The sequence below is a fragment of the Ranitomeya imitator genome, chromosome 2 (genome assembly GCF_032444005.1).
Source record: "Ranitomeya imitator isolate aRanImi1 chromosome 2, aRanImi1.pri, whole genome shotgun sequence".
NCBI classification, from domain to species: Eukaryota; Metazoa; Chordata; class Amphibia; order Anura; family Dendrobatidae; genus Ranitomeya; species Ranitomeya imitator.
The window spans coordinates 483561765-483587421 of NC_091283.1; the positions used below are offsets into that span (position 1 = coordinate 483561765).

At 44.9% G+C, this 25657-nt stretch overlaps 1 protein-coding gene across 3 annotated transcripts in view; it reads left to right on the top strand.

Annotated features, from left to right (window-relative positions):
• The first annotated feature begins 7864 nt into the window (after positions 1-7864).
• MAP3K14 (mitogen-activated protein kinase kinase kinase 14) overlaps positions 7865-25657 on the top strand; it is a 44394-nt gene continuing 26601 nt past the window's right edge. The window contains exons 1-2 of one of the 3 annotated variants that reach the window (XM_069751371.1): positions 7865-8013; positions 21650-21900. In XM_069751371.1, the coding sequence (XP_069607472.1) occupies positions 21666-21900 (235 nt within the window). In that variant the 5' untranslated portion in view covers positions 7865-8013; positions 21650-21665. Of the gene's footprint in view, positions 8014-8070; positions 8210-20449; positions 20571-21649; positions 21901-25657 lie in introns of those variants that run through there. The other 2 variants (XM_069751370.1, XM_069751372.1) reach the window with 2 other exon arrangements.

A 25657-nucleotide genomic window follows, 5' to 3' on the forward strand; every position in this document is an offset into this window, starting at 1 on the left:
TGTGTGTGCATGTCTGCGTATTGTATGTGTGTGCGCATGTCTGCGTATTGTGTGTGGTGTGCATGTCTGAGTGCTGCGTGTGTGTGTGCATGTCAGTACTGTATGTGTGTGCAGCATGTCTGCGTACTGTATGTGTATGTCTGCGTATTGTGTGTGTGTGTGCATGTCTGCGTATTTGTGTGTGTGCATGTCTGCGTATTGTGTGTGTGTGTGAGTGCGCATGTCTGCGTACTGTAGATGTGTGTGTATGTCTGCGTATTGTGTGTGTGCATATCTGCCTATGTGAAGGATGAGGGGGAAGGCTAGGCCCTATGTAGTATATCTATATTTCTCCTCCGTATCTGTGCATCATGAATTGTGGTATGTGGGCCCACTGAGACTCTTTTGCCCGGGGCCCACAAAATCCTGGAGCCGGCCCTGAGTGCCCCCCCTTCTTGTTGGGTCCTGAACCAGTTGTGAAAGGTAGTTGTGGTTTTGTGCACCTCAAGGGGTAGAGTTTAAAATGGTGTCACTTTTGGGTATTTTCTGTCATATTGACCCCCCAAAGTCACTTTAAATGTGAGGTGGTCCCTAAAAAAATGGTTTTGCAAATTTTGTTGGAAAAATTAGAAATCGCTTGTTAGCTTTTAACCCTTATAACATCCTAACAAAAAAATATTATGTTTCCAAAATTGTGCTGATGTAAAGTTGACATGTGGGAAATGTTATTTATTAACAATTTTGTTTGACAATACTATGTGATTTAAGGGCACAAAATTAAAAGTTTGAAAATTGCAAAATTTTCAACATTTTTGCCAAATTTCCGTTTTTTTCATAAGTAAACGCAAGTCATATTGAAGAAATGTTATCACTAATATGAAGTACAATATGTCACGAAAAAACATTCTTAGAATCAGTGGGATCCGTTGAATTGTTCCAGAGTTATAATCTCATAAAGTGACAGTGGTCTGAATTGTAAAAATTGGCTCGGTCACTAAGTGGTTAATAAAGCCTGACTAAAATAACAAATGTTGATAGATACAAAGAAAAAAGCCTTCCTCAGAGAATCTTGTTTCTGGTTCCTCCAGAAAAAATAATCCATGTGTTCTAATAAATAAAAAAAATAAATTAATTTCTATAGCGCCAACATATTCGGCAGCACTTTACAATTAAGCAGGGGACCTGTACAGCAGGCATGTCAAACACGCGTCCCGCGGGCCGCATGCGGCCCTTTACAGGCATATCTGCGGCCCGCACAAAAGTCTCAAACTTTGTCTGTAAACACAAAGTTTGAGACTTTTGTGCGGACCACAGATGCTCCCATCAGCAGCCGACCAACTAGCTCCGTGTCAATCCATGATGTGTGTATTTTGGTCGGCTGCTGATGACGTAAGCAGGTCATATGCAGGGATATCGGCCAATGAATGAAGAGCCGGAAGTGCTGATCGCGCGTTTTGTACATCTGCGGCTCGCGTGGCTGCTGATCTCCGTCCTAAGTCAGGAAGGCTGAGAGTGACTGGGATACTGTGACCGAGGAAGAAGGGACCCACTGCCGCACAGGCAAAGAAGTAAGTGAGTGGCCCTCCTCCTGTACACATCATGCACGTACCTTCTAGGATGGGGTTTGTACGTTATGCACGCACCTGGCAGTGTGTACGTACCTTCTGGGATGGGGTTTGTACGTTATGCACGCACCTGGCAGTGTGCGCGTACCTTCTGGGATGGGGTTTGTACGTTATGCACGCACCTGGCAGTGTGCGCGTACCTTCTGGGATGGGGTTTGTACGTTATGCACGCACCTGGCAGTGTGCGCGTACCTTCTGGGATGGGGTTTGTACGTTATGCACGCACCTGGCAGTGTGCGCGTACCTTCTGGGATGGGGTTTGTACGTTATGCACGCACCTGGCAGTGTGCGCGTACCTTCTGGGATGGGGTTTGTACGTTATGCACGCACCTGGCAGTGTGCGCGTACCTTCTGGGATGGGGTTTGTACGTTATGCACGCACCTGGCAGTGTGCGCGTACCTTCTGGGATGGGGTTTGTACGTTATGCACGCACCTGGCAGTGTGCGCGTACCTTCTGGGATGGGGTTTGTACGTTATGCACGCACCTGGCAGTGTGCGCGTACCTTCTGGGATGGGGTTTGTACGTAATGCACGCACCTGGCAGTGTGCGCGTACCTTCTGGGATGGGGTTTGTACGTTATGCACGCACCTGGCAGTGTGCGCGTTCCTTCTGGGATGGGGTTTGTACGTTATGCACGCACCTGGCAGTGTGCGCGTACCTTCTGGGATGGGGTTTGTACGTTATGCACGCACCTGGCAGTGTGCGCGTACCTTCTGGGATGGGGTTTGTACGTTATGCACGCACCTGGCAGTGTGCGCGTACCTTCTGGGATGGGGTTTGTACGTAATGCACGCACCTGGCAGTGTGCGCGTACCTTCTGGGATGGGGTTTGTACGTTATGCACGCACCTGGCAGTGTGCGCGTACCTTCTGGGATGGGGTTTGTACGTTATGCACGCACCTGGCAGTGTGCGCGTACCTTCTGGGATGGGGTTTGTACGTTATGCACGCACCTGGCAGTGTGCGCGTACCTTCTGGGATGGGGTTTGTACGTTATGCACGCACCTGGCAGTGTGCGCGTACCTTCTGGGATGGGGTTTGTACGTTATGCACGCACCTGGCAGTGTGCGCGTACCTTCTGGGATGGGGTTTGTACGTTATGCACGCACCTGGCAGTGTGCGCGTACCTTCTGGGATGGGGTTTGTACGTTATGCACGCACCTGGCAGTGTGCGCGTACCTTCTGGGATGGGGTTTGTACGTTATGCACGCACCTGGCAGTGTGCGCGTACCTTCTGGGATGGGGTTTGTACGTTATGCACGCACCTGGCAGTGTGCGCGTACCTTCTGGGATGGGGTTTGTACGTAATGCACGCACCTGGCAGTGTGCGCGTACCTTCTGGGATGGGGTTTGTACGTAATGCACGCACCTGGCAGTGTGCGCGTACCTTCTGGGATGGGGTTTGTACGTAATGCACGCACCTGGCAGTGTGCGCGTACCTTCTGGGATGGGGTTTGTACGTTATGCACGCACCTGGCAGTGTGCGCGTACCTTCTGGGATGGGGTTTGTACGTTATGCACGCACCAGGCAGTGTGCGCGTACCTTCTGGGATGGGGTTTGTACGTTATGCACGCACCTGGCAGTGTGCGCGTACCTTCTGGGATGGGGTTTGTACGTTATGCACGCACCAGGCAGTGTGCGCGTACCTTCTGGGATGGGGTTTGTACGTTATGCACGCACCTGGCAGTGTGCGCGTACCTTCTGGGATGGGGTTTGTACGTTATGCACGCACCTGGCAGTGTGCGCGTACCTTCTGGGATGGGGTTTGTACGTTATGCACGCACCTGGCAGTGTGCGCGTACCTTCTGGGATGGGGTTTGTACGTTATGCACGCACCTGGCAGTGTGCGCGTACCTTCTGGGATGGGGTTTGTACGTTATGCACGCACCTGGCAGTGTGCGCGTACCTTCTGGGATGGGGTTTGTACGTTATGCACGCACCTGGCAGTGTGCGCGTACCTTCTGGGATGGGGTTTGTACGTTATGCACGCACCTGGCAGTGTGCGCGTACCTTCTGGGATGGGGTTTGTACGTAATGCACGCACCTGGCAGTGTGCGCGTACCTTCTGGGATGGGGTTTGTACGTTATGCACGCACCTGGCAGTGTGCGCGTACCTTCTGGGATGGGGTTTGTACGTTATGCACGCACCTGGCAGTGTGCGCGTACCTTCTGGGATGGGGTTTGTACGTTATGCACGCACCTGGCAGTGTGCGCGTACCTTCTGGGATGGGGTTTGTACGTTATGCACGCACCAGGCAGTGTGCGCGTACCTTCTGGGATGGGGTTTGTACGTTATGCACGCACCTGGCAGTGTGCGCGTACCTTCTGGGATGGGGTTTGTACGTTATGCACGCACCAGGCAGTGTGCGCGTACCTTCTGGGATGGGGTTTGTACGTTATGCACGCACCTGGCAGTGTGCGCGTACCTTCTGGGATGGGGTTTGTACGTTATGCACGCACCTGGCAGTGTGCGCGTACCTTCTGGGATGGGGTTTGTACGTTATGCACGCACCTGGCAGTGTGCGCGTACCTTCTGGGATGGGGTTTGTACGTTATGCACGCACCTGGCAGTGTGCGCGTACCTTCTGGGATGGGGTTTGTACGTTATGCACGCACCTGGCAGTGTGCGCGTACCTTCTGGGATGGGGTTTGTACGTTATGCACGCACCTGGCAGTGTGCGCGTACCTTCTGGGATGGGGTTTGTACGTTATGCACGCACCTGGCAGTGTGCGCGTACCTCCTGGGATGGGGTTTGTACGTTATGCACGCACCTGGCAGTGTGCGCGTACCTCCTGGGATGGGGTTTGTACGTTATGCACGCACCTGGCAGTGTGCGCGTACCTCCTGGGATGGGGTTTGTACGTTATGCACGCACCTGGCAGTGTGCGCGTACCTCCTGGGGTGGGGTTTGTACGTTATGCACGCACCTGGCAGTGTGCGCGTACCTCCTGGGGTGGGGTTTGTACGTTATGCACGCACCTGGCAGTGTGCGCGTACCTCCTGGGGTGGGGTTTGTACGTTATGCACGCACCTGGCAGTGTGCGCGTACCTCCTGGGGTGGGGTTTGTACGTTATGCACGCACCTGGCAGTGTGCGCGTACCTCCTGGGGTGGGGTTTGTACGTTATGCACGCACCTGGCAGTGTGCGCGTACCTCCTGGGGTGGGGTTTGTACGTTATGCACGCACCTGGCAGTGTGCGCGTACCTCCTGGGGTGGGGTTTGTACGTTATGCACGCACCTGGCAGTGTGCGCGTACCTCCTGGGGTGGGGTTTGTACGTTATGCACGCACCTGGCAGTGTGCGCGTACCTCCTGGGGTGGGGTTTGTACGTTATGCACGCACCTGGCAGTGTGCGCGTACCTCCTGGGGTGGGGTTTGTACGTTATGCACGCACCTGGCAGTGTGCGCGTACCTCCTGGGGTGGGGTTTGTACGTTATGCACGCACCTGGCAGTGTGCGCGTACCTCCTGGGGTGGGGTTTGTACGTTATGCACGCACCTGGCAGTGTGCGCGTACCTCCTGGGGTGGGGTTTGTACGTTATGCACGCACCTGGCAGTGTGCGCGTACCTCCTGGGGTGGGGTTTGTACGTTATGCACGCACCTGGCAGTGTGCGCGTACCTCCTGGGGTGGGGTTTGTACGTTATGCACGCACCTGGCAGTGTGCGCGTACCTCCTGGGGTGGGGTTTGTACGTTATGCACGCACCTGGCAGTGTGCGCGTACCTCCTGGGGTGGGGTTTGTACGTTATGCACGCACCTGGCAGTGTGCGCGTACCTCCTGGGGTGGGGTTTGTACGTTATGCACGCACCTGGCAGTGTGCGCGTACCTCCTGGGGTGGGGTTTGTACGTTATGCACGCACCTGGCAGTGTGCGCGTACCTCCTGGGGTGGGGTTTGTACGTTATGCACGCACCTGGCAGTGTGCGCGTACCTCCTGGGGTGGGGTTTGTACGTTATGCACGCACCTGGCAGTGTGCGCGTACCTCCTGGGGTGGGGTTTGTACGTTATGCACGCACCTGGCAGTGTGCGCGTACCTCCTGGGGTGGGGTTTGTACGTTATGCACGCACCTGGCAGTGTGCGCGTACCTCCTGGGGTGGGGTTTGTACGTTATGCACGCACCTGGCAGTGTGCGCGTACCTCCTGGGGTGGGGTTTGTACGTTATGCACGCACCTGGCAGTGTGCGCGTACCTTCTGGGGTGGGGTTTGTACGTTATGCACGCACCTGGCAGTGTGCGCGTACCTTCTGGGGTGGGGTTTGTACGTTATGCACGCACCTGGCAGTGTGCGCGTACCTTCTGGGGTGGGGTTTGTACGTTATGCACGCACCTGGCAGTGTGCGCGCACCTTCTGGGGTGGGGTTTGTACGTTATGCACGCACCTGGCAGTGTGCGCGCACCTTCTGGGGTGGGGTTTGTACGTTATGCACGCACCTGGCAGTGTGCGCGCACCTTCTGGGGTGGGGTTTGTACGTTATGCACGCACCTGGCAGTGTGCGCGCACCTTCTGGGGTGGGGTTTGTACGTTATGCACGCACCTGGCAGTGTGCGCGCACCTTCTGGGATGGGGTTTGTACGTTATGCACGCACCTGGCAGTGTGCGCGCACCTTCTGGGATGGGGTTTGTACGTTATGCACGCACCTGGCAGTGTGCGCGCACCTTCTGGGATGGGGTTTGTACGTTATGCACGCACCTGGCAGTGTGCGCGCACCTTCTGGGATGGGGTTTGTACGTTATGCACGCACCTGGCAGTGTGCGCGCACCTTCTGGGATGGGGTTTGTACGTTATGCACGCACCTGGCAGTGTGCGCGCACCTTCTGGGGTGGGGTTTGTACGTTATGCACGCACCTGGCAGTGTGCGCGCACCTTCTGGGGTGGGGTTTGTACGTTATGCACGCACCTGGCAGTGTGCGCGCACCTTCTGGGGTGGGGTTTGTACGTTATGCACGCACCTGGCAGTGTGCGCGCACCTTCTGGGGTGGGGTTTGTACGTTATGCACGCACCTGGCAGTGTGCGCGCACCTTCTGGGATGGGGTTTGTACGTTATGCACGCACCTGGCAGTGTGCGCGCACCTTCTGGGATGGGGTTTGTACGTTATGCACGCACCTGGCAGTGTGCGCGCACCTTCTGGGATGGGGTTTGTACGTTATGCACGCACCTGGCAGTGTGCGCGCACCTTCTGGGATGGGGTTTGTACGTTATGCACGCACCTGGCAGTGTGCGCGCACCTTCTGGGATGGGGTTTGTACGTTATGCACGCACCTGGCAGTGTGCGCGCACCTTCTGGGATGGGGTTTGTACGTTATGCACGCACCTGGCAGTGTGCGCGCACCTTCTGGGATGGGGTTTGTACGTTATGCACGCACCTGGCAGTGTGCGCGCACCTTCTGGGATGGGGTTTGTACGTTATGCACGCACCTGGCAGTGTGCGCGCACCTTCTGGGATGGGGTTTGTACGTTATGCACGCACCTGGCAGTGTGCGCGCACCTTCTGGGATGGGGTTTGTACGTTATGCACGCACCTGGCAGTGTGCGCGCACCTTCTGGGATGGGGTTTGTACGTTATGCACGCACCTGGCAGTGTGCACAGACTGAGGTGTCAAGCCTCAGGACAAAACACTAATGATTGAAAAAAAAGATAGCAAATAAATGTTTAGTTTTTAATTGCTGTATTTTTGTTGAATATAATAGTTGCTGTTGCGCACTGCAAATATATGTTGCTGTTACATATTACTACTTCATATCTTGTTTTCATTGACTGCTGTTAACATACGTGTGTGACATTAGCTGCTGTGTGCGGCCCTCGCAACAACCTCTTGTTACTCATGTGGCCCTCGGGGTACCCTGAGTTTGACATGCCTGCTGTACAGACAATAAATACAATACAAAGTAACACATGGTTCACCATGGAGGAGTGAGGGCCCTGCTCACAAGCTTACAGGCTATGAACATTTATTGCATCATCGAAAACTGCACGCTTATCTTTCTGATTCTGTAGGAAAAAAAAACAACTTAAAAAGTTGTTGCCTCCTATTAGGAGCGTAAACTTTTTGAATAAGTATTAAAGTGTTAAATTAACCACTAAAGTGCAGAGAGCCTACAGATTCATTGGCTACTGTCTTTTTCTCAGAAGCTTAGCCTTTGCCGGGAAATTCCATGAGTCTGTTGGCCAATCAGCGAGCAGAATAAGGTCTTGAGGGCAGGGGAGAGTGAGATCATCATACATGAGAAGTGGTGGAGGAGGAGGAGGAGGAGGACTGAGCTGTGACTGAGGAAGGAGAAGGAAAAAAAACTCAATCCGTGGTAGTGGGTGGGAAGTGGAGAGTATAGGCTGGATGCATGCATACAGTGTGAAGAAGAGGCAAGTGTCAAGCTCAAGGACATCAAATACAAAGAAGCTGGTAAGTGCGGGTAGAGGTTATGTATGGCCAAGGGGTGTGACTGTAGGTCTGGAGCTTGAGGAGAACGACTGGGGTTTACAAGGAGACTTTGTACGGAGTAGGTGTGCGTGATTGAAAGCGTGTTCTCGTATGCACCAACAAGCGAGAATTGTCCGAAATCTGGTACTGGAATAATGAGCCTATTCTTACAGACCAGGTAATGCGTGACCTCCGTGATCTGTGTGTTCACCCCGTAAAGATCACTTCTGCCTGTGCATGTCTAGGGCTGGCGTGTGTATACCTGATCTCTACATACCAGTCACGTCTTTCCTGTACACACACGAGATCGATGGCTTTCGTTGCCACTTCTTCTTTTTCATCGCTATGTTTTCTTTTCTGATTTGTACATGATTTACTTTAAGGCTATGTTCACACGTTGCATTTTTCGCTGTGTTTTTTTTTTCAGCAGACAAAAAATCTTGTGACAGTAAAGAAGCTGGTTACAAAAGGCAGGTTTTACTGCGCTTTTGTTGTCTCTTGTGCATGCTGATAAAGTTTATTGCCCCCCCCCCCCCTCAAATGATGATGTAATGTCCTTAAGGTTTTTGCACCAAAAATGCAGCAAAACTTGATACCTGCGGTTTTCGTTGCGTGATTGCACTTACTCATTGTTTTCTGTGGGTGAAAAAACGCTAAAAGAAGTGACATGCTGCAGTTGGCAGTTCTCCAAATCAAACAGGAAAAAAAATAATGTGTGTGCATGAGATTTCTGAAGTCTCATAGCTTTTGCTGGTACTGTAAAATGTGCATTAAAATTTGCATTAAAAAAAAGGCAAAATGTGATCATAGCCTTATATGTGCAATTAAAAAAGTAACAAAAAAACTGCATTTTTATATGTACAAAGTAATATTTGAGGCTACTAATGACAATGGTGGATGCATATGTACTATCAACATCAGCAACTATTCTTAGGGTAGAATTTATTATGACAGAAGGATATTTCAGCAACTTTGTTGTCACTTTATGGCTTTAATGTATTTGATTAATGGATTGTGTCTTATAGCCTTACATGACGCACTCAATCCTTAAAATGGTTCCTCAGGAAAAGAAAAAAGAAAATACAAATTGTCATTATGGCTAAATTCCCAAATGTCTTTAATTAGCAAATCATATTAATTTTGTGTCGGCAGCTAAATCGCTATAGTATATAAGAATGGCTTACGTTTTGCTGCAACAGAAACCTGTTCTGTAATGTTACTGGACCTGTTGCCTGTGAGCATGTGCAGCAAGAAGTGCCGCTGCTGTGACCTGTACCAGCTACTTCCAGGTCACAGCAGTGAGGCCTCCGACTGCACATGCTCACAGGCAACAGGCCCAGTAACATTGTAGAACAGGTTGCAGTCTGTACGCTGGTGAACACAGACAGAAGAGGGCCCCTGAGCAAGAACATTATAAGGGCCCTTTGCAGCCCAATAGTTCATATTAATGCAAATCTCCACCTGCTTTGAATATGGAAATGCACCCCCCACCTCTTGGGCCCCTGATTGCACCAATGATATGTGCACTCCTGAGCCTGTGTAACAACACAGTGGCCACTTTTATGTAATGCAGTGATTACCTCATTTGACAAAACAAATGTAACTTGTTAAGGAATTTCGTTATAATGACATTTTCTTTCTTTTTTTTTCCTTTTTCCCTGGAGAACCCTTAAAGTGATTATCTGTTTCTGGCTTAGTGATATCCAGTAAAGCCCCCATAGTGGTTATCACCTTTCTCCTGTAGGGGTTAACACACCATCACCACATTACTAGGATAGGTGATAAGTTGCTGATTGCTGGCTGGGGCCCTCGCTGATCCTGCTGATCCTGAGAACGTGGCTCTGAAGTCCCCCATTTGAATGGAGTGATGATCCCCCATCATTGTATATTGTAGTAAAGCACTCAGGTGTCTTGTCGGTCACATACGTTGAAGCATTAAGGTGCATGCCTTCTTGGAATTAGTGGCGATCTTAGAGGTCGGACTGCCAGCCATGACTTGACGTGAAGACTAGTAAAAAAGATATGGTGGGCCATAAATATGGATATGTGGTGATCGGTAGCATAACTATTTCTGCATAATTAGGCAGATTTGTTAAAGTCAACAGAGACAAGGTGACATCTTGTATTGGGCTGTAATGTTGGTCTTTTTGGTGGCCACCCAATTTCCATAGAAATGGATGGAACTGAGATTGAATTCACATGATGTACCCTTGGGGTAGTACTGTGCAGCAAGATCAAGAACCGCGTGGTAAATACGCAGGTGATATACCACAAATCGCAGTGGATCTGTGGCAACTACAGTGGAAACATGATTTTTATGTGCCTCACCTGCACTGTCCACAAAACTGTGGCAATTAACAGTAAACTGAAAGAGATTTTTTGCGCAGTTCTTGGCTGTACAGCACAACATGGCCCAGGGCAGGCAACATGTGAACCCAGCATCAAGATATTTCCAAAGTGATTCTTAAGAACTTGACAATTTGATAAATGTCATCCTTAATATATGTCAACCTTTAGATGACGAAAACTGTGTAGGGCTGTATCTTAGTGTCCATCTAATATCAAGAGGCCAATACATTGGCAAGCCACTTTTAACTCCATTTATCCCCATAGATGAACTCTAGAAATGATCAAATCAATTTGTAGGACCCTGATGCATGTACAACGTCACGTTAGGCCTACTAATCAGAAGAGGTGTTGGGGATTCCGGCTGGTAGGTAGTGGTTCGCAGATCTCACATCCGGCGGTTATGATCCAGTGTCAAGGCCTATGGACCATGGTTCTGCAAATTGATTTGCTCATTTCTCACATACACTACTGAGCTGGCCCCATATCACCGATCCCATGGGCTCTTACAAATACCAACACTTGCTTCCTTGAGCAGTATGCTCCCTTATAAAATATAACTTTTTGTTTGTTTCTAAGGGTATGTTCAGATAAGTCAGACTTTTTTGTGATTGATCCATGCATCTGAAATACTAATTATTATTAATATTATTATTATTATTATCTAAATGGGGGTTACATAAATCCATACATCAGCTGCTGTAGTATCCCTGTTCACATGTATGAGACTAAGGCCGGGGTCACACTTGCGTGTGCAACGCGAGAAACTCGCGCATCAATACCCGGTACCGCCGCCGGCACTCGGGACCGGAGCGTTCAGCTGCTTAGAAATACATGCAGCCGCAGACTCTGGTCCCGAGTGCCGGCGGCAGTGCCGGGAATTGATGCAAGAGACTCGCATGAGTTTCTTGCATTGCACACGCAAGTGTGACCATGGCCTATTAGCCATTATGTAACAAATCTGCTAAATGTGAACACACTCTTACATGGAGAGTTTCCTTTTATTAGTACGTGTGGATGATCAGTTGTTTTGTCATGTAAAGTCACTGTACTTGTTTATTGACCGTTGTAAAAAAAAAATTGCAACGGCACCTGCTTCCGTGTACATACCGCCAAACCAGATACGCTATCAGTGATCATGGTTACAGCAAACTGTAATTGTTCTTATCAAACAATACTTCCAGAGCAGAGGTCTACAAAGTCTGGCTCTGCCAGAAATATCCTACAGTATATGCTATGCAAGTGGTACCTGTACAAGGGCCTTCATGAAAGCCACTAGGGTACACTTACAAAACACAGGAGGCATAAAACTAGTACTATTACACATAGTGACTGATCAGAGTGCAGGTTTGAGTTTTCTTTAACTGGTTGATAAAGGAAAGCGGCAAAATAGATAAGAAATATTGGCAAATGTACGGATCTAAGCGAGTTTGACAAGGACCAAAATTTGATAACTAGACGTAAGGGTCATCACCAAAATGACAGGTCTTGTGGGGTGTTTCCAGGACACAGTGGTTATATCAAAATGGTCCAAGGAAAGATGTGTTCCCAGTACAAAGTGGTTATTACCTACCAAAATGGTCCAAGGAAGGATAACTGGCAACAGGATCATGACTATCCCAGAATCATTCAAGCTTGTGGGAGCTAAGGCTGGTCTGATCCCACAAAATAAATAATACAGCACAAATTTTTGTCAATTGCTGTAAATGTTGGCATGGAAGTCAAGGTGTTGATGCATTTCAGCTTACTTGCACACCTACAGAATGGTCAGAGTACCTATACTGTCCACCACCGAATACACAATATTCATGTGAGCCATCAGAACTGGATCGTGAAGCAATAAAAGAGTCTTTTTCACATATTGTGTATAGTCAGGAGCATATTCATCACAGATAGCACCAATATAAACCATAGAAAGAAAGGAGGCCAAGGAAGTGTGATACTCAAGAATGTTCTGCTGAGAAATCTTGGGTCCTTCACATGGATGGAATTTTGTACCACCTACCTAAACATTGCTGCACACCACTGCCCTACAGGAATTTCTGAACGTCAGTGGCCTCTTTTAGCGGGATATTGACCCCTGTCATGCTGCAAAAACTGTACAATAACATTTTTTTGAAATGTGGCATAGAGCTCAAGACAACGACTCTGTCTCCAAATTCATCAAATTTTAATTAAATTTAGTGTCTATGGTATGAGCAGGAAAATATAAGTCCCATTAGGCCACAAACCACCACTTGAAAGGATCTACTTTGTGCCAGATACCACATCTTCAGAGATCTTGTGGAGTGCATAGAGCTTTTTTTGGTAGCATGATAGGGACCGAGACAATATTGGGGAAGTGGTGCAAATGTTATGGCAGCTCAGTGTACATGTGCAACATACAATAATTGGACAGTTTATTACGTAGTTTCAGTGTATATATTAACCTGAGAAGCTTAGGAAGCCAAACATGATGGGAATTTATATTCTGGAGTCCAGTTACATAGCACCATCAAATTCCGCAGCGCTTTACAGACATTATAAGCACTGTGCCCATTGGGGCTCACAATCTAAACTCCCTATCCGTATGTCTGTGGAGTGTGTGAGGAAACCAGAGAACTAGGGGGAAACCCAGACAACCACGGGGAGAAAGTACAAACTCCTTGTAGATGTTGTCCTTGATAGGACTTGAATCCAGGACCCCGGCGCTGCAAAGCAGCAGCTCTAACTATTGAGCCACCGTAATTACAAGGACTTCATATTCCCTGCATGGTAGTGCTTAACCACAGCACCATTAGACCTTACTTTTGAGAAGGTCCCACTGTTCTGATCAAGGCCTTGTAATCGGCCAAAACATCAAATCTTTCATACAGTGGATGATCCTGTATAAATAATGCATTTTTATTTTCTTTGCATCTATTTGGAGAGCTGAAACTATTTTTTACATTATTGTGGAGTGGAATCCTATTTGTGCACCCACCTATAGAGGAGTGCCACGCAGCAATTTTTATGCATATTGAGCCACCATCCCATGGTTGCTGTGTGGAAAAACTCAAGAGGTGAAGGACTTCAGGATACAATATATATTGAATGGTGACAAGGTCAACGCACTTCAAAGTTATCCAACTTGTTCCTCAGGACATAACCATACCAAAGGAAGAAGTTGGATAACTTCGAAATGCTTTGACTCATTCGTCTCTTGAGTTCATCCATGTGAAAACCACTCCGTATCTGCACAGTATTTCTCTGGTCTGATGACCCATGGTCTGCAGCAGCTGGTACATGGGTAATGTTTGTTGCAATTGCAACACCACCAGGTAAGCGTGCATAATTTTTTTTAATGCTTTTTGTGCAATCAGTTAAAACCCTATTTCTGCTCTTCTTGCTTGCAGTCTTTCTCACATCCCATGGTTATAAGATCATTCCCATAAGGACATCTTGTTCCACATTTAATGGTCTATATTTTAGGTGTAAGAGCTGTCTATAGTGGATTGTTTTCTAAATTATCATAATACTGAGTGAAAGTTTGCAATTACCAGCCAGTATAATTCACTTGTATAATCGTTCTTATTATCAGTGGTGTCCATAGCAGTGGTGACCACTTCAGTGATCAGACATTTACTACCTAACCGATGTCTTTCATGGAAAAATCCCTTTAATACTTATAGAATTCATCTAATACCTAACCTAAAGCAAATAGTATTTCTGTGGGAGGCAATGACGAGTCCACTCATGTGATTGCGTGAGGTCAAGGTGGCATTGGCCATGGTTATACATTAGAGTGGTATCAAAGGACAACTTCATATGCATATTAGTCACCCACTTCATCTTACATGGCAGTGAGCATGACCCTCAACCAATTCCTCTTGGCAACAACTATTTGGATGGCAATGACTAATGTTCCAGAGGTGGCAACAGATCTGTATGTAACAGGGTCAGAATTCAAGCTAAATCATCCATAATCATATTTCCTGTACATCTACACATCCATCATCCATTTTTCTTGCTTCATAGAAGACACAAAAGAGCACAGTGAGGTCAAAAATACTCTGTTGTAAAAAAAAATCACAGTAATAAGCAAGTGCTAGTCAAAACATGGAAAAAACAGGGTATTTAGTTGATACGTTTTTTTTGCAAAAAAATGTATACTAAGCTGCTCCACCAATCGTCAAGGTATACCCATATAGAGCAGTCCTACTTAATGTATATAATCCCTATCTGATGTATTTAAAAACCTGATCATCTGTATAGTACCTGTATAAGCATATAGGTATGGACATATTTAGTTAGAGGTAATTAATGTATGCAATCTAATTTGCATAAGAAACTCTGGGAGTTATCACTGCACTCCTTGCAACTGTCTGCAAGGTGTGAGATTAATAGAGAAACAGTAACTGGAAGAAAATATATACATGTAAAAATTCGGTCGAAGACCATGCAGAGGTCAGTCCCCGGCAGTTTCTCTTCGCCCTGCTCCGTTAGACTGACAGGTCGCTCTCTATACATACAAAGTGAGAGACATGTCAGTCATGGGGAACAGCATGGAAGTAGTCACCTGACCGACTAAAACATACTTTACTGAAATGGCAACACCGGATTCTGATTAACGTGGATCAAACAGCATAAATTGGCTTTCAGCTTTACATTGTTGTGGCTCACAGAAGACACCCATATCTATGATGTCCAGATACCCTACTAAGGCCATGTATAGATTTTGTTAAGATTTACCGGTAACAACTAAGACATTTTTAGGTCTCTAAGGCCCTAATCTATATATATAATTGTCTAAGGGTTTTTCCGTCTGTCTGTCTGTCTGTCTGTCTGTCTTTCTGTCCTGGAAATCCCGCATCTCTGATTGGTCGAGGCCGCCAGGCCTCGACCAATCAGCGACGGGCACAGCATCGACGTAGAAATCCCGCGTCTCTAATTGGTCGAGGCCGCCAGGCCTCAACGAATCAGCGACCGGCACAGCGACGATGATGTCATAAAGGACGTAGACATCCCGCGTCTCTGATTGGTCGAGGCCGCCAGGCCTTGACCAATCAGCAACGAGCACAGTATCGACGTAGATGTCATAATGGTTGCCATGGCGACGATGATGTCATAAAGGTTGCCTCGACCAATCAGCAACGGGCACAGCGACGATGATGTCATAATGGTTGCCATGGCGACGATGATGTCATAAAGGTTGCCTCGACCAATCAGCGACGGGCACAGTCTGCCGCGAATTCTGGAATCATCATTGTCCATATACTACGGGGACATGCATATTCTAGATTCTAGAATACCCGATGCGTTAGAATCGGGCCACAATCTAGTTCATCATAAGGAGGATAAGGGGTGACTTTTTTTTCCCTCTTGTGTGAAGTATTCGTTGCCGTTTTTTGGGCCAAATTTTTCAAGATGGCCCAAGCTGGTTAGTGAATTTTACGCAAACATGCCTATTTTTACTTTACGTTTTTAGTTCATTTTTAGAAGCAAATAAAGCCTTGGAAATCTATTAAAATGTTTAGTCTGTGCAGAAATTAAATCAGACAGATTTTGTACGGTGGTAGGGCACCGGAGTTCAAGTGCGCAAACATTTTGCACCATTTTCAAAAGCTGCAAATGATGAAATAGACTAAAACATCTGGATATGGAAAACATCACCCATAATGCCGAACATAGAAAGAAACAGATGAAACCAAGTAAAGTTAACTTAAAAAAAGCACAAACTAAGGTGCAAACATAAGAGTCACCACTAGATCTATGCAAAGATAATGAAGAATTGGGGCCTAAAGCCGCGTTCACACGTTCAGTATTTGGCCAGTGTTTTACCTCAGTTACGTGTAGTCCAAACCAGGAGTGGAACAGTCAGAGGAAAAGTGTAGCAGAAGTAGCAGAAACACGTCACCACTTCTGTATTTATCACCCACTCCTGGTTTTGACTTACAAATACTGAGGTAAAATACTGACCAAATACTGAACATGTGAACGTGGCCTAAGTCTCTAAAATGTTCCCAGGATCCTTTTACTCAGTTTGTAAAGATGTACAGAATATTACACAATATCATGCTGTTACTTTTTAGATTTAATTCACCACTTTAAATGGCCATTAGAATAGAGTGTAGGGAAGATGGGATCTGTTTTTCATTAAAAAGCCTCAATGAAAAAAAGACGGGTCAGTAAGGGGCCCAGGCATTCTGTGTTACTTACTCATATGAAACATATCCTGCTGTCTCGCTGACTAATCTCCGTACCGCTTGGCAACGAGAAGAGATGGAGGAGGAGGGATCCTGAATACTGTTACACGAGTACATGTACAGGGATACAAAACTAAACATCCAAACTTAATAGCATTCTTCACCTAACACCCAGCATTGGTTTAGTATAGTTAGCTTGTGTCCATTGTTCCTCTACTACTTAAACAGAATCTGTCACCAGGATTTTGCTACCTAATCTGATAGCAGCATAATGTAGAGGCAGAGATGACGATTCCAGCGATGTGTCACTTACTAGGCTGTTTAGTGTAGATTTGATCAAATCAGTGTTTTATCAGCAGAAGATTATTACTAGGGCAATGGAAAACCTGCTGCCATGAAGTACGAACACGCTCCCAATACTGATTGCCAACTTTCTGCCTATGCACATTCTACACAGAAATCTGTCAATCAGCATTATCGGAGGGCTTATAGTGAGCTCAGCATTCAGAGAACTGCTAGATCTGAAGCAGAGAAAACAGTTTTTAATCAAAACTGAAACACCAGTAAAGTAAGTGATATGATGCTGGAATCAGGGTCTTTGCCCCTACAGATCTCAGATGAGGTATCACAAATTTTGTACAGATTCCGTCTACATGTATCCCTTTGGGAGGTCAACTGTTAAGGGGAAGTAGTTAGCATATGCAAATGTTGCCTAATCAAGAGGGTGACTGTGTAATACTTGGTAGAGCCGAGTCCATCAGAACATGAGTCACACTTTGCTGATGCTCTCCATACTAGCTGATGGGGCAGAAGATTATAGATCCAACCATCAGTGGTACAGTACCAACATCAAATTGACCGAGTTAGAAAAATTTCGCCCTGATTCATCGAAGCAATTTCGCCAGAATTATGTGGTAAATTGCTTTGAAAAGTCACAAAATTTTGTCGCAACTCTGAATTGCTCAAAAATTTAGCGACTTTTGGCATTTTCACTCTAGTTTTTCCCAGCTCCTCATACAAGGGGCAAAGCGAGATGTGACATGGGCATGATGGTACAGCTTGTCTATTTCATGGCGTACTGTGGCATTCCTTACGATAGAAATCTTACGCCAGTCAGGGACTTGAGGAAGATTTCTGGCGGAGAACGTGGAGGTGCACGCCACTGGTCAGATGCTCCAGATTCATGAGGAAACGTGCACCTCTTCAGGAATCGGGAGCGTCCAATAACTTCTCAATCTTCCTAAAAGTAGATACAGCTTCATGAAGGTGTCTTCTGGGGTGCGAAAATCCGATTCAGGTGATGCCACTTTACGTAGCGCTTCTCTGCCTCCTGCTTCCTGTTTATCACACAGATACACTTTCCAGAATAGCAGAAAATATGTATTTTTTTTCAAGAACTGCAGCTCTTCGCCTAGGAGGCAGAGAGAGGGGGCGGGAGGCAGTGAAAGGCGTAGTATAAGCACTCACTTAACTTCTTCATGTCACCCTTCCGGATGGTAAACTAAAACTGCATCTAGCTAGATCTGTTGCACTATCTCCATTACGTTATTTAATCTGGACTTTTTGAAGCTTCAGATCTGACACCACTTTAAAAAATGATGTTACAAAAACGGCAAAAAAATGGATACTCTGTATAAAGATGACACAATAGAAACAAATATGGATTTTTCCCTCCTTGGTCAGGTCTTTTACCTACAGCAAGCAACACATCAGTCCCATCTTGGATATACGCGCAAGATGGGATTGTGCAGAGCCCCAACAATTCTGCCATAGAGGGGATCATGGCAATGCAGTGGTCTCCCTCAATGGTAAGCATAGTTTCCTAATTTGAAGTCATCTTTCAGAGTTGCCCCTGTAGCCAAAGAAATGATTTAACAACCCAATGACCCTGTGGGATCTTTTACGTTCTTCACTTTAGCCTTTTCACTTTTTTTTTGTGCGTAAATGGAGAAACTGTCAGATTTGTACTATATTTCGAATCGAGAGTCCTCAGTGGTTGATACCTTTTAATGGCTAACTGAAAAGATGGTAACAGATAGGATACTGGATTTGTACTATAAAATGCAAAACTAAAGAAAATAATATTAAAACAATTATGATAAGAAAAAGCAGCAGAAGCAACTCCGCTAAATATAAGAATAGGAGAACAGGATAGAGGGGTGGGAGCAAAAGGAAAGCCAGAAGAGTTAGGTGGGGTGAGGAGTAACGGGAAAAGAGGAGAGGTGCAGCGAAGGGGGGCTGGAGAGGAGGAGACAGGCGAGCATGGAAGAGGGAGGCCCTGTTACTGGCAGGCTTCAGTGACCCTCCTACAGAAACTGAAAGTATAGTCACTTTATAGTTCTTCAACTCTAGTTTCCAGCACATGGATTAAGCAGACAGCTGCGTGAGTAAATGCATCTGTTTACATGTACTGTTGGTGGGCTTGGGGCAGGTGTGGTTTTTTGACCATAAGTGTTGATGTAAAACACTCACGAGAATCAGATGATAATATAGTTTTACCTTATATTGATACAATCAGAAAATGAAGTCATACAGTGAATAGCTTTTACCTCTACAGTAGAAGGAAAAGGAGCACATAATGTAGTAATGTACATCCGACTTATTATGGGGTCTTCAGGAGCTGGCACTATTATTTAAGCAACCTGGGGTTGGAACAATCGTAGGGCACCTGCGACCGGCAGCACCTGAAGGTTCGCATTGTGCCAGTTACGTTTAAGGCAACAATAACCTTCCCTGAGTCCATGTCATGTGTTCGGTCATCTGTACGATAGACTCAATGGTAATAAATAATAATAATAAACCTTATGTGGCTACCCACAAACTAAATTGCTTGAATTTTTAATCATGAGCATTTTCTCCCCTTTTAAGATCCATGATGTTGCGGTATAGAGAGCCTGTAGGGTTGGTTTTGTACATTTATTGATATATGCACTTGTTTCTTTGTTTGTTGGTTATATGCTCTATGCTTCGTGCATTTAGACAATGAGCAGTTCATTATATTTAACCAATGCACAACGTTAACATTTCTGTCTCGTATGAATTCTGTTCCATACAATCTGACCCGTTTTCTATCTGAGTTATTCCACCTTCATATGTGTTTGTTTTATACAATTTTTTTTATGAAGTTTGTTATAAAATTACTATTTTGTAGTGATCTAGTGTACACAACCAGTGATGAGCGCACATGTTTGGATAAGGTGTTATCCGAGAATGCTCATGTGCTGACCGAGTGTCTTCGGATTGCTCGAAAAATATGTTTCAGTCCCCACGGCTGAATGTCTTGGGGCTGTTAGACAGCCACAAAACATGCAGAGGTTTCCTAACACGCAGGCAATCCATACATGTGTTGTGGCTGTCGAAGAGCCGCGAGACATGCAGCCGCTGGGACTCGGACATTTTTTTTTTTTTTTTCGAGCACACTGAAGACACTCGGTTAGCACCCGAACATACTCGGTAACCCCTTCTCCGAGCACGTTCGCTCATTACAATTCTCGAAGGAAACCCCCTACCTTTTGGGCCCCTCTGCATCTGTACAGGCTGCACTAATGATATGTCAGCCCCTAATATACAGTATCTGTGCTTTCAGTGTAAAATATGAGAAATTTTTGAGTTCTGTATCATTTACTACGAGAAGCCAAGTTTTGTTTTTTTTTGTAGGTTTTCAAATCGCCTAAGACGTAGAACGTACTGTACACATATACCGTATATAAAATCTAAGCAGATTTACATCTGTGGGCAATTTTCTTCTGTCTTGCAAAAATATAGTTAAATTTAATATATCTTTTAATTAGTTAAATGATATGGTATCCTTTGAAATTCATGAGCTCATTTTGCATAGGGTTTCCCTTTTTAGCTTGAAAGGGTATACAAAATGTCCAAAGTGAAATGAGAGTCCCAGCCAATGAATTTTGCCAAACCAGCAATGCAATTGTGGATACTGATTACACTGCCGGATTTGCTGTGAGAATTTTCTATCAGTGTGGAATTGACTTTTAACCACAGGATACTTATGATTCATTTATGAAAGAGGTAACGTAAGACGTGTAGAATGCTGCTACTTAATCCACGATAAAATGAAATGCAAACCATCAGGGTGTCAAAGCTTCCTGGACAGAATCAGAGACCCCAAAAAATAAGGGATGAGACCAACTTGGTCTTTGCCCTCTCCTGGAGCGCAGCCGCTGCGGTTGGACACCCTTCGTGTCAAGCGACAAAATTTACTTTTTAATATGAACTGAAGATTTAAAGAGGTAGATAGGGCGTTCTTGACCCCAACAGACATAATTCACTGTCATCCATGTCATGCAAGGAATAAGTCATATATTTATAGAATGTCAAACGTATAGGAAGCTGTGACCTTGAAAAAGCTTTATTTCCCATCCAAGTGAAGCAATATATGATTTCTCTCCAGATTATGGGAATTTTAGGATTAATAAAAAGTATTTAAACTATAAATTAGAAGAACTGCCCATTGAATCCTCCTTATGAATATGGAGACGTAAGTGCATCCTGCACCACATGCTCCTTAATATCATGTTACAACAATGACATAAGGAAACGAAAATTAATTTTGGCAAAACCAGTCCATCCAGTTGTACCAGTTCCGGCCTATCTTATTACTGGAAATATTTGCATTGCACCACAAGGGAGGAGCATAAATCAGTTACCAATATGTACAGCTGCTTTTAGCTTTTGGTACAGGTTTGCTTCAGGTTTATTTGGCAACATAAAGAAAGAAAACAATAGATACTAAACTGGAGACCAAAATGGTGTTTGATGTAGACGTGATGCAAAGTTTAGCATTGTTGGTTGATTACGAGGGCAGAGATGGTTGTGTTTCTTCTAACGACCCATTTTATAATTCTACTTGTCTCCGTTTTTACATACTCCCAAGCTGCTCCCATATGTCATTGCTGCCAGTAATTCCCGGCTGTAACCTCACATAATTCAGCATCTGTGATGAGCTGCAAGTGGGTATATCCACCACACTGCGCTAAAGATGTAGATGGACACAACACAAACCGAGACCATGTAAAAGAAAAACTATCAAATAAAAAGACTTTTGTCTGTATGAAAACTGCATGTCTCATACTATCTTTTATCTTTAGTCTAAAGAAAACAAACATGGCCATAGACTGCCACAACGGTCAGCGACAAACCTCCACCAAGACCCCTGTGCACCCCCTCAAGGTTATTAAGCCTCTGGAGCCAGAAGTAAAAACAGAAGTTGAAGCAGGAATACCCAAATCTCTTCTCCAGAATAAGAATGGACACTGGGCCAAACTACTGCTGAAGGGCACCGCCACCGAGACTAAAGAAAGCTCTGCATTGGGAATCTCCATCATAGCACAACCTGAATGTGAGATATAGTCATATTATAAGTCAGATATTTCATCCAAATTCACTTCATATCTTACATAACTTGTTATTTTTTAATTCAAAGTTACAGCTTTATTTTCCAAGTAGTCTATACATAACTATAGTACCCTACTTATTACTCCATATAACCTCCCTATATCTCCTCCTATTACTCCATATAACCTCCCTATATCTCCTCCTATTACTCCATATAACCTTCCCTATATCTCCTCCTATTACTCCATATAACCTCCTATATCTCCTATTACTCCATATAACCTCCCTATATCTCCTCCTATTACTCCATATAACCTTCCCTATATCTCCTCCTATTACTCCATATAACCCCCCTATATCTCCTCCTATTACTCCATATAACCTCCCTATATCTCCACATATTACTCCATATAACCTCCCTATATCTCCACCTATTACTCCATATAACCCCCTATATCTCCTCCTATTACTCTATATAACCTTCCCTATATCTCCTCCTATTACTCTATATAACCTTCCTATATCTCCTCCTATTACTCCATATAACCTCCCTATATCTCCTATTACTCCATATAACCTTCCCTATAGCTCCTCCTATTACTCTATATAACCTCCCTATATCTCCTCCTATTACTCCATATAACCTCCCTATATCTCCACCTATTACTCCATATAACCTCCCTATATCTCCTCCTATTACTCCATATAACCTCCCCTATATCTCCTCCTATTACTCCATATAACCCCCCTATATCTCCTCCTATTACACCATATAACCTCCCTATATCTCCTCCTATTACTCCATATAACCTCCCTATATCTCCTCCTATTACTCCATATAACCTCCCTATATCTCCTCCTATTACTCCATATAACCTCCCTATATCTCCTCCTATTACTCCATATAACCTCCCTATATCTCCTCCTATTACACCATATAACCTCCCTATATCTCCTCCTATTACTCCATATAACCTCCCTATATCTCCTCCTATTACTCCATATAACCTCCCTATATCTCCTCCTATTACTCCATATAACCTCCCTATATCTCCTCCTATTACTCCATATAACCTCCCTATATCTCCTCCTATTACTCCATATAACCTCCCTATATCTCCTCCTATTACTCCATATAACCTCCCTATATCTCCTCCTATTACTCCATATAACCTCCCTATATCTCCTCCTATTACTCCATATAACCTCCCTATATCTCCTCCTATTACTCCATATAACCTCCCTATATCTCCTCCTATTACCCCATATAACCTCCCTATATCTCCTCCTATTACTCCATATAACCTCCCTATATATCTCCTCCTATTACTCCATATAACCTCCCCTATATCTCCTCCTATTACTCCATATAACCTCCCTATATCTCCTCCTATTACTCCATATAACCTCCCTATATCTCCTCCTATTACTCCATATAACCTCCCTATATCTCCTCCTATTACTCCATATAACCTCCCTATATATCTCCTCCTATTACCCCATATAACCTCCCTATATCTCCTCCTATTACTCCATATAACCTCCCTATATATCTCCTCCTATTACTCCATATAACCTCCCTATATCTCCTCCTATTACTCCATATAACCTCCCCTATATCTCCTCCTATTACTCCATATAACCTCCCTATATCTCCTCCTATTACACCATATAACCTCCCTATATCTCCTCCTATTACTCCATATAACCTCCCTATATCTCCTCCTATTACTCCATATAACCTCCCTATATATCTCCTCCTATTACCCCATATAACCTCCCTATATCTCCTCCTATTACTCCATATAACCTCCCTATATATCCTCCTATTACTCCATATAACCTCCCTATATCTCCTCCTATTACTCCATATAACCTCCCTATATCTCCTCCTATTACTCCATATAACCTCCCTATATCTCCTCCTATTACTCCATATAACCTCCCTATATCTCCTCCTATTACTCCATGTAACCTCCCTATATCTCCTCCTATTACTCCATATAACCTCCCTGTATCTCCTCCTATTACTTCATATAACCTTCCCTACATCTCCTCCTATTACTCCATATAATCCCCCTATATCTCCTCCTATTACTCCATATAACCTCCCTATATCTCCTCCTATTACTCCATATAACCTCCCTATATCTCCTCCTATTACTCCATATAACCTCCTATATCTCCTCCTATTACTCCATATAACCTACCTATATCTCCTCCTATTACTCCATATAACCTCCCTATATCTCCTCCTATTACTCCATATAACCTCCCTATATCTCCTCCTATTACTCCATATAACCTCCCTATATCTCCTCCTATTACTCCATGTAACCTCCCTATATCTCCTCCTATTACTCCATATAACCTCCCTATATCTCCTCCTATTACTCCATATAACCTCCCTATATCTCCTCGTATTACTCCATATAACCTCCCTATATCTCCTCCTATTACTCCATATAACCTCCCTATATCTCCTCCTATTACTCCATATAACCTCCCTATATCTCCACCTATTACTACTCCATATAACCTCACCTATATCTCCTCCTATTACTCCATATAACCTTCCTATATCTCCTCCTATTACTCCATATAACCTCCCTATATCTCCACCTATTACTACTCCATATAACCTCACCTATATCTCCTCCTATTACTCCATATAACCTCCCTATATCTCCTCCTATTACTCCATGTAACCTCCCTATATCTCCACCTATTACTCCATATAACCTCCCTATATCTCCACCTATTACTCCATGTAACCTCCCTATTTCTCCTCCTATTACTCCATGTAACCTCCCTATATCTCCTCCTATTACTCCATATAACCTCCCTATATCTCCTCCTATTACTTCATATAACCTTCCCTACATCTCCTCCTATTACTCCATATAATCCCCCTATATCTCCTCCTATTACTCCATATAACCTCCCTATATCTCCTCCTATTACTCCATATAACCTCCCTATATCTCCTCCTATTACTCCATATAACCTCCCCTATATCTCCTCCTATTACTCCATATAACCTCCCTATATCTCCTCCTATTACTCCATATAACCTCCCTATATCTCCTCCTATTACTCCATATAACCTCCCTATATCTCCTCCTATTACTCCATATAACCTCCCTATATCTCCTCCTATTACTCCATATAACGTCCCTATATCTCCTCCTATTACTCCATATAACCTCCCTATATCTCCACCTATTACTACTCCATATAACCTCACCTTTATCTCCTCCTATTACTCCATATAACCTCCCTATATCTCCTCCTATTACTCCATATAACCTCCCTATATCTCCTCCTATTACTCCATATAACCTCCCTATATCTCCTCCTATTACTCCATATAACCTCCCTATATCTCCACCTATTACTACTCCATATAACCTCACCTATATCTCCTCCTATTACTCCATATAACCTTCCTATATCTCCTCCTATTACTCCATATAACCTCCCTATATCTCCACCTATTACTACTCCATATAACCTCACCTATATCTCCTCCTATTACTCCATATAACCTCCCTATATCTCCTCCTATTACTCCATGTAACCTCCCTATATCTCCACCTATTACTCCATATAACCTCCCTATATCTCCACCTATTACTCCATGTAACCTCCCTATTTCTCCTCCTATTACTCCATGTAACCTCCCTATATCTCCTCCTATTACTCCATATAACCTCCCTATATCTCCTCCTATTACTTCATATAACCTTCCCTACATCTCC